This window comes from Mustela nigripes, chromosome X (assembly GCF_022355385.1).
Source record: "Mustela nigripes isolate SB6536 chromosome X, MUSNIG.SB6536, whole genome shotgun sequence".
Classification (NCBI taxonomy): domain Eukaryota; kingdom Metazoa; phylum Chordata; class Mammalia; order Carnivora; family Mustelidae; genus Mustela; species Mustela nigripes.
The window spans coordinates 78,656,150-78,666,487 of NC_081575.1; the positions used below are offsets into that span (position 1 = coordinate 78,656,150).

General features: G+C 39.3%; 1 protein-coding gene across 1 annotated transcript in view; it reads left to right on the top strand.

Moving 5' to 3' along the window:
* Positions 1-10,338, top strand: part of HUWE1 (HECT, UBA and WWE domain containing E3 ubiquitin protein ligase 1) — a 170,831-nt gene that overhangs the window by 131,945 nt on the left and 28,548 nt on the right. Inside the window, exons 44-50 of the mRNA XM_059385249.1 lie at positions 126-321; positions 2,038-2,205; positions 3,326-3,471; positions 3,891-3,957; positions 4,829-5,043; positions 8,422-8,633; positions 9,077-9,259. Of these exons, the coding sequence (XP_059241232.1) occupies positions 126-321; positions 2,038-2,205; positions 3,326-3,471; positions 3,891-3,957; positions 4,829-5,043; positions 8,422-8,633; positions 9,077-9,259 (1,187 nt within the window). The remainder of the gene's footprint in view (positions 1-125; positions 322-2,037; positions 2,206-3,325; positions 3,472-3,890; positions 3,958-4,828; positions 5,044-8,421; positions 8,634-9,076; positions 9,260-10,338) is intronic.

The following is a 10,338-nucleotide window of genomic DNA, read 5'->3' on the forward strand; positions in this document are numbered from 1 at the left end:
AAGCTGTCATCTATTGTCTTGAGGCAGAGTTTGGATAGTATTTAAAAAACCTTGGTAACTCTTTTTTGAATGCAATTGTATTTTTGAAAAGTGGTCTTATCAGCAGTGTTTCTTCTCTTTACAAGGTGGTTCGCTCAGCAGCTACAAGTGGAGCTGGTAGCACTACCTCTGGTGTTGTATCTGGCAGCCTTGGTTCTCGGGAGATTAACTACATCCTTCGTGTCCTTGGGCCAGCTGCGTGCCGCAATCCAGACATTTTCACAGAAGTAGCCAACTGCTGTATCCGCATTGCCCTTCCAGCCCCTCGAGGGTCGGGAACTGGTGAGTTTCCCCTTACCCTGGCCTTTGAGATATTGAAGTCTATGGCCTAGTATAACCCCTGAGATTTTCTGTGAAGAGACCTGTAACTTGGAAAGCCTCTTTGGTAGGCAAGTGTTGGGACATTAACTGATCGGTCATGTGGGCCAATTCAGAGGTACTTCAGTAGCCTCTTACTTGCCCTGTGGTAATCCCTGCCAGAGAAAGCAAGGTCTCATTCAATTTAGTCCTTGCCTTCAAAGAATTTGTCTTGGTGTGACAACAGAGCTTCTATACACTGTGAATGGTTTACAGAGAGAGTGGTAATTGATGGACAGGTAGACATGTGACGACTCACCTGATGCAGTAGGGAGTATGCAGTATCAGTGTGTTCTTGCTCAAAATGTCCAACCTATATTCAATTACAAGGAAACAACTAAATGCAAATTGTGAGATATTCTGTAAGGCAGCCAACCTAGACTCTTCAAAAGAATTAATGTTCTGTTAATGTTCTAAAGGAGAAAAAATGCAAGGTTACTCTAGGTGGTAAAAGGAAACTAGAAAGAACTACCGACCTTGATGGGATTCTGGACCCAATAAAGAGATTGAGAGAAATTTGAATACTGACTATGTGTAGTCAGATAATTATATCTTTATTAAATGTCTTGGGTGTTATGATGGTATTGTGGTTATGTAGGAAAATATCCCCAATCTTAAGTGCAGGTAAATATATTTATGGATAGACAAATGTTGATTCTAGATGAAAAGTATGGGTATTATTTATTCTAACCTTTAAACTTTTCTGTAGGGTTGTGGGTTTTCTTTTTAAAATAAAAGGTAGGGGATGCCTGGGTGGCTCAGTTGGTTAAGCAGCTGCCTTCGGGGCTCAGGTCGTGATCCCAGCGTCCTGGGATCGAGTCCCACATCGGGCTCCTTGCTCAGCAGGGAGCCTGCTTCTCCCTCTGCCTCTGCCTGCCATTCTGTCTGCCTGTGCTCGCTTTCTCCCTCTCTCTCTGATAAATAAATTTTAAAAAATCTTTAAAAATAAAAAATAAAAAAATAAATAAAAATTTAAAAAAAAAATAAAATAAAAGGTAGGTTGGGAAGGGGACTCTTTTATCTTGGGAGCCTAAGATATGTACCTGGCTCTCTGTGCTGAGAATTTCTCATGTGCGATCTCATTTAAACCTAAAATTTTAGGAATTAAAAAAATTTTTTTAATTCAGGTTTATTGAAGTAATTTGGCCATTATCCTCTAATAGAACTAGGTTTCAGAACGAAGTCTCCCCAATTACAAAGACTGTATTCTTTTTTTTTCTTTAAAGTTTTATTTGTTTGTTCATTTGCATGGCGGGGGTGGGGGATGGTGCCGAGAAGCAGATTGCCAGCTGAGCATGGAGCCTGATTATGTGAGGCTCAATCTCATGACCCCGAGATCATGACCTGAGCTAAAATCAAGAGTCAGACACTTAACCGACTGAGCCATCTAGGCACCAGGCAAAAGGCGTACTCTTTTTTGCCTGTATTCTATTTACTATTTTGTACTGCTCTAATAAATCCTGTGAGATTTAGAGAAAGTAAAAGCCAGATTTTCTAATAGGCTACTTGAACATTATTTGTAAATGGCCACCTGTCCCAAGCTTACAGGTTATACAAGCCCCCTTCTGAGTCTTTATCCCCAACCAAGTATAGGTACTGGTTCACTGTTGACTGATTTTTCTCTGTCTCACTTTGGCTTAGCTTCAGATGATGAATTTGAGAATCTTAGAATTAAAGGTCCTAATGCTGTACAGCTGGTAAAGACAACCCCTTTGAAGCCCTCGCCTCTGCCTGTCATTCCTGATACTATCAAGGAGGTGATCTATGATATGCTGAATGCCCTGGCTGCATACCATGCTCCAGAGGAAGGTATGTAGCTACCGTACCTCAGAAGTCTGGGCACTTTGCCTGGATATTTCAACCAACTTAGTCTTAATGAGCACTCACTATGTGCCCATGTACTGGGAATCAAGATGAATAAAACATATGTCCTTTTCTGAAAAAACTAGTGGTCATACATTATGACAGATGGCAAAGTAGTGGTGAATCCTAGAGCAAGGCACCTGACTTGGTGGGGGTTGGGGCCTGTAGGAAAGTTTCTTAGAACAGGTGGTTTCTAAAGTAAGTCTTAAATTATCATTTAAGAGGAGATGAGGAGAATGCTGACATACAAGAGTCCATCCCATACAGAGGAAAGAATAAAAAAAGATTAAAGAGGAGATAGTATCTTGTGGACAGAAAAATAAATACCAAGGAGTCTCTAATATTTTCATTCTCAGAAACAAAAACATCTTTATCTCCCAAAAAACTGGGATCAGTATTAGAAGGTGTAGTTAGGCTTCCTGACCTTTGAGAGCACCATCTCAATCCACCTTTATTCCTAGCTAAGGTGCTCCTTGTAAGTACTGGGAAAGTCATGAATGAATTACTTGGAACCTCGGCTTTCATTCAGTCATATCCTTCTGGATTTTATTTGGGACATATTTCTTTAATAGGTCTCACAGAATTGCCAAAAATTGATGAATATAGTCTTTACTATGTCAAGAAAATCTGAGTCTTTGATGCTTTTCATCCATTCAGCACTCTGATCTGTAAAGAGCTCCTTGTTTCTTCTACAACCATAGAACCTTTACTCCACCTCATATCTTCCCCAACCCCCAAAAATAATTTAGCTATATAACCAGGGCAAACATTTATTGACCCCCGTTACATTAGGCATAATACTGCCTATGTTCATTTAAGCTCAATGACAGCTGAGGAAAGTTGAACAGACCAAGTAGATTGCCTGTGGTCACAAAACTAGTTAGTGAAAGAATGAGCCTTTCATCCATGCTCTTTTGATTATACTACATTTCTCCTCTTAAGTGAAAGCCTGGCAATACCACCATATAAATAGTCACGGTAAGTTGGAGCAAAATTGACCAAGCTGCCAAATAGGCATTGACGTTGCACAGTTACAGGTGAGTTTTGTTTTTGTTTGCTTTTCTAGCAGAGAAATCTGACCCTAAACCTGGGGGTATGACCCAAGAGGTTGGCCAACTCCTACAAGACATGGGTGATGATGTATACCAGCAGTACCGGTCACTTACTCGTCAGAGCAGTGACTTTGATACACAGTCAGGTTTTTCCATTAATGTAAGTCAATTCCAACCTCCTATTTCCTTTTCCCTTTCCAATACCTATGTGTTCTCCATATTTAGGGTTATGCTTGGGAAATTTCAAAGGTACTGATTTTGATATACCTGTCAATTATCTGTTGCCTAAAAATGAAAATAAATTTAGGGTGTCCCTGGGATTTGTCTCTGTTTGGATTGGAAACATTTCCTTAAATTGATTTTTCATTCTCATTTTTCCCTGTCCTCGCTCCCCAATCTCCCAGTCACTGTTTATAATGATTGATTCCCACAGATTATAGTATATAGCAGGTAAAGGTGGTTAAAAGATCGGCTAAAGATAATCTGTAGCATTTACAATGAGTACCCTGGGAAGGGATCCTACCATTTAGGGATAATTGTCTTTGAAATTAATAATGGCTCATGAATATTCTTCTATAGAGTCAGGTCTTTGCTGCAGATGGTGCCTCCACTGAGACATCCACATCTGGGACATCCCAAGGAGAAGGTAATGGTTTACTTTCTCTTGTTCTTATTTCTAGAGAGGACAAAGAAACTGGGTTGGGTGTCTTGGGCAGGAGGTATGGGAATATAGGCATAATTGTCGCATTTACTTATCTAAATGAACTTTTCCCAAGGGTGAGCTCAGTATTCTGTAAATAAAGGTATCTATATGTTAAAATTAATAAAACTGACATAACCAAGTAATGGTTGCTATGGTACGATCCTTTAGAGGTACTCTTTAAACCACCCCATATATTTCTTTTGTTGGCTTTCATGCTGGCTTATAGAGCTTTGGTGCCAGTGACACAATTCTAGCTCTAAGGTTTATGTGGTGGATTCTTGCCTTCTAACATTGTCATGTGGAAGCAGTTTTAAGGATGCCTTCCAAGAGCTGCTGCTCCTTGGATAGAGAAGATCTTTGAGATCTAAGCAAGGAGACATTGTACTTGATATAACTGCTGGGATAAAATATAGAGGGCATGTGATTAATAGCCTCTCAGTATTCCTGGATGAGACAGGAAAGCATTTATAGAGGAGATCAGCTTTTGAGCTAAGCTAGATAAGTAAATGCATGCCAGGGAGACATGTGGGAAGGAAAAGGTAAAAAGATGTATAAGGCATCTTTGGAGTATACAGTATTTCTGGAGCATAAAACTATGTGTAAAAGAAGGGGAGTGACAAAAGATACGTGAATAGCCTCCCTGCTGTACCTGTCATCTTAGCTATCTGTCCTTCTGCTGCATTGTGAGGGGGACTTTCAGTTTGTACCATTGTCCTAAAGTGGAGGAGGAGGAGTATTCTCCTTGCACTTGAGACTTGATGTTTGCCAATATTTCAACGTGAAATTGAACCAGAGTTTGGCTCTTTCTCAACAGCATCAACTCCAGAGGAGTCTCGGGATGGGAAGAAAGATAAAGAAGGGGACCGGGCCTCTGAGGAAGGCAAGCAGAAAGGCAAAGGCAGCAAACCTTTAATGCCCACCTCCACTATTCTTCGTCTTCTGGCAGAGTTGGTGAGGTCCTATGTTGGTATTGCTACCCTGATTGCCAACTACAGCTACACTGTGGGCCAGTCTGAGCTGATTAAAGAGGTAATATTTCCAGTACGTCTGAGGCTTTATACTGTTAACATTTGGATACAGATGTGTCTCACTCTTTGCTGGGAACCTATGCATGCTAGCCCAGTGTTGCCAGGCAGAGGCCTCTTAAGATACAATGAAGAAGTTAGACATTTTCCAGTGATGTGGTGCTATCAGGCTCATTACAGGGAGTGAGTTGGTGCCATTTGTTAATTTGTTTTGTAGAAAACTACTTGGTCTGCAGTATGGCAGCTACAAAAGGCAAGGTTTGGAGTCAGAGCAGTTAAAAATCTGATCTAGATAGCAATCTAGGTAATACAGCATCTTGGTGAAGTCGCAGGAAAAAATAGGTGAGTTGAAGAGATATTTTAAAGGTAGAAATAGACAAGAATTGGAAGAAAACAAAATCAAGGACTTGATGTTTTATGATTTTCCATTCCTTTTTATGTTAGTAGAAGAAAATGGTTTGAAGGGAAAAGGTAGTTTGTTTGCATAAGGGTATCTAAGGGGACTGTAGAATAAGCCAAATAAACAAGAATATGGGTGTTTATCTTCCAATTGTACTCAGCACCTGTGCTAAGACACCTGATGTGGTTAATAGTATTGGTACTATGGAATATAAGCACTTTCAGAGCTTGGAAAAAAATGAAGTCATATTTTGTATGTCCTGATACGGAATTATCTTTAAGTTATTTTTCAAGTGAGAGGGCACTCTAAGAAACTAGATGATGTTCCCATATATGTAAAAGGGGTGCCCAGGGAATTTTTTTTCATAAAGTGGATCTTGTTTTGGGTTGTCATATTGTAACTTTATGGTTAGTAAGTAGTAAAGGTTTTGAGAGTAGAATGGGGACATTAATGTTGCAGGCAAAGAATAAGAAAGCAGCTGCCATTTTTTAAGCTATTTTGGCTTTAATCCAAGTTTTTAAAATACATACAAAGATAGACAGTTCCTGAATAATTCATCACTTTTTCTTAGGTGACCATTACCCAAATTAAAATGTTACAAATTCCATAAAAGCTTACCCCTTCATTCCTTTGTACATTTCCCCCTCCCCTTTAAGCTTCTATAAGGTCACCATTATCTTGAGTTCTATTGCCACAGGTTAGTTTTGCAACTTCATATAAATGGAATCTTATAGTACATACTCCTTTGTGTCTGGATTCTTTTTTGTTTAATGTGTTCGCAAAATTGATTTTTCTGTGTGGTTGTAGTTTATTCGCTATATAGAGTTCCCTTGTGTAAATGTAACACAATCTTATCCATTCCAGTGCTGAGAGACAATTAGGTGGTTTTCCATTTAGAGGTATTAAAAGTAGTGTTGCTACAGTCCATTCTTAAACATGTCTTGGTGAACATACACAGTTGGCCGTTGAACAACACACAAGTGTTAAGGGTGCCAACACACCCTTCCCCCACTCCATGTATGCAGTTGAAAATCCGCATATAACTTTTGACTCCTCAGAAACTTTACTGGTAGCCTGCTGTTGACCAGAAGCCTTACCCAATATCATAAACAGTCAATGAACACGTACTTTGTATGGCTATATGTATTAGAAAAAAGAAAATATGATTAAGAAAATCGTAAGAAGAAATATATTTACACTTTTAAATTTATTCCACTTTAAAAAAAAAAAGGTGCATATAAGTGGGCCCATACAGTTCAAACCCATGTTGTTCAAGGATCAAACTGTACAAGTGTTGTTTCTGTTAGGTGGTATATGCCTAGAAATAGAATTGCTGGTCTCTTTAGCTTTAGCAAATGGTGCCAAAAGTTTCCAGAGTGGTTGTGTCAATTTATATTATCACCAAGCATGGTATATGGGAGTTCAGGTTGTTTCACCTCCTTGCCAACACTTGGTATTTTTCTCATTTTTCATTTTAGCTGATCGAGTGGATTTGTAGTGGTATTGCATTGTGGTTAAAATATCCTTGTCTTTATTGGCCATTTGGATATTCTCCTGTGATGTGTCCAAGTCTTGTATTCTTGTTTTCTATTGAATTCTTCACATATTCTGGATACAAGTATTTTTGTGGAGTTACGTGTATTAAACATACATTAGGAATTTTATTTGAAAGTTTTTAATCACTACGTCAGTTGTAGTTTCTGGTGGAATAAGACATTTAATTGTAAATTTATTAAGCATGTGTTTAATACATGTCACGTGACCTTGTGGTACTGGGTACTCCTAGGTGCTTTATAAATGCTATTGATGATCCTTCCCTCAGGACTGGAAGGTGATTGGTATTGCCACCCTTAACAGAAAAGTAGAGAAGGCTCAGAAAGGTTAGCTTGCTCAAGGTCAGCTGCAGAGGAGCAGGATTAGAATTGGAACCCAGGTCTCTGATTACAAATCCAAGTCTCTTTACTGCATCACACTGCTTTCCCAAATTGCAAAGCTTTTTTTCCAGTTTTTAGTAATAATGTCACATAACATATTTATACAATTTTGTATTGTATTCACTACTGGGAATTTTTTATTTCTAACAAGTTCCATCTTAACTAGGCTACCTTACTTAATTATCTAGACTTTACAATTCTTTAGTGCTTTTTTTTTATTGAGGCAAATTTTACATAAAATTAAGCATTTAAGTGTATAGTTGAGTTGCATTTAGTACATTAAGTGTTTGTGCAACCATCATCTCTTTCTAATTATGAAATTATTTATGTATTTTGATCCAAAATCTGCTTGAATGACAACAGAACTTTAAGTTCCTTTCTAATGTAAGGAATTACCAGGGCAGAAATGATTGTTAGAAAGAAGGAACAAGTCTCAGTTTCCTTCCCTTGTTGGACCTTTTTTGCTATTTTATGTAACTCTTCATTAAATATGTTTGCATATCCATATCTGTGACTACTGTTCGAACTCCTGCCACTTTTTAGCCCACATTCCTTAGCATGTTGTAGGTATTGGTAAATATTACAATTTAATAGAATACTGAAGGAATTGTAGCACTCAATTATGAATCAGGATTTGAATCCTTTCCATGGGCTAAGTTTTTTGTGCAGGCCATGTTTCTTTGGGCCTCAGATTACCCGTCTGTCAGACGGGGAAGATATTGAACTTGGCTTAACTGTTCTATAGGTTTACTGTGAACAGTTCTGTCAAATATCACACATAAAAGTGTTTGAGAAATGCCAAGTGACATGTAAGTAAAGGTGCTTAAACTGTGTAATGAGAAATGAATGAGATTTAAAAGCATAAAATCTGGATTTGCTACTCGCTTAGCATGTACCTTCAACCCTTGGTCTTCTCATCTGTAAAGTAGACCTGATAATTGACAGGATGACTTGAAGGATCAAATCTCTGTATATGTACCTTGTTGATATGCAAATAATATGGCATAATTATGCTTGTGAGTAAACATCATGGTTAATGACTTTTCAGGACTGCAGTGTGCTAGCTTTTGTTCTGGACCACCTCCTCCCACATACCCAGAATGCGGAAGACAAGGACACACCTGCCCTGGCCCGCTTATTCCTCGCAAGCCTGGCTGCTGCAGGGAGTGGCACAGATGCCCAGGTGGCCCTTGTGAATGAAGTAAAGGCAGCCCTGGGACGGGCACTGGCTATGGCTGAGAGTACAGAGAAACATGCCAGGTAAAATCCATGCCTGATGGAGTGCTAGTAACCAATAGCATCCCCTTACTGCATTCCTTGTCCATGGGATTCCTTGCACTTGAACAAGAGTTCTGGTCCCACTGGCACTGTATATCCTCTGGTCCTCTCAAGTAGTTCTAGTGCTTCCAGATACCTAGAGTATTGATTACATTTGGAAGAGGATACAGCTTAGAGAAAAAAACAAAGGGATGTTTTCATTATATTTCTGAGGTCTTGATGTTCAACAGGCTATTCAGTCTCACTTTTTAAATTATGTGTAAAGAAAACTAAGTGCTACCACTCAGGGAGTGAGCTCTCACCTTTTTCAATGTTCCTTCCACAAGGAAATACTGAGGGCACCGGAGGGTTATCTGAGGTGAGTTAGTGAAGACACCAATAACAGGCAGTATTCATATGATAGAGGTGTCACACTTCTCTCCCAGGCTTCAGGCAGTGATGTGTATCATCAGTACTATCATGGAGTCCTGCCCCTCCACCTCCAGCTTCTACAGCAGTGCCACAGCCAAGACCCAGCACAATGGCATGAACAACATCATTCGACTCTTCCTAAAGAAGGGACTGGTTAATGACCTGGCAAGAGTGCCTCACAGTCTGGACCTGTCTAGGTAAAGTTATTCCTGAACCCCAGTGGCAGGCTTTTGCCCTCTCTTTAGTCATGCTGCTTTTATTTCTTCATTTGCTTGTATTTCCTGTATCTTCGTCAGATGAGTAGTGAGCCACAAATGTGATAGGAATGATTTGGATATAGGTGGGAACCTGAGTTCTTAATATCGTGGTTAAGCAAGACACTTTGCCTTTCTTCAGGCCTTAGTTTTCTCATGTCCTGCAAACTCCAGAGTTAGACTGTATGAATAATTTTTTCCCAAGCTTCCCCCACCTTAATTAAAAATAACCTATTATTGTAAAATTATATGTGTATCATGAGAACTACAGATGAGCAAAAATAGATATCACTGCCACTCAGATATCACTGTTACCTACCACATATCTCTCAGTGGTTTTCTTCACATGCATACAAAATGTATTTTTTACTAAAATGATGTTACATATGTTGTTGTGTAACCTGGGTTGGGTTGGGGGGTTTTTTGGTTTTTTTCAGTCACTATGTCTACCTTTCGGTGTAAGTAAATTTTCATCCTTTATATATAATGCCCAAATCCATATTCAAAAATTTTTGTGCAAACCAGAATCTAGTTACAGATCTTGCATTACTTCTGATTATGTCCTCTGAATCTCTGTTATTCTAACACAGAACCTTAATTTTTTTAATCTTCATTTTATTTCTGTTAGTGACACTAACTTGTTGAGGTGGTCAGGCCTGCCGTCCTGCAGAATGTCTTGCCTTCTAGATTTGGCCCATTGCAATTCCTTTACTTCCTGTTTTCTCTAAACTTCTAATTAGAGCTAGAAGCTTAATGGAGCAATTTAAAGTTATTGGTTAGGCTATATCTTAAGTGGTGTATATCTCATATTCTATCATGGGGCAACACATCTCTTTGAACTATCAAAAATCATGACAGGGACGCCTGGGTGGCTCAGTTGGTTGAGCAGCTGCCTTCGGCTCAGGTCATGATCCCAGCATCCTGGGATCGAGTCCCGCATCGGGCTCCTTGCTCCACAGGGAGTCTGCTTCTCCCTCTGACTCTGCCTTCCACTCTGTCTGCTTGTGCTCACTCTCTCTTTG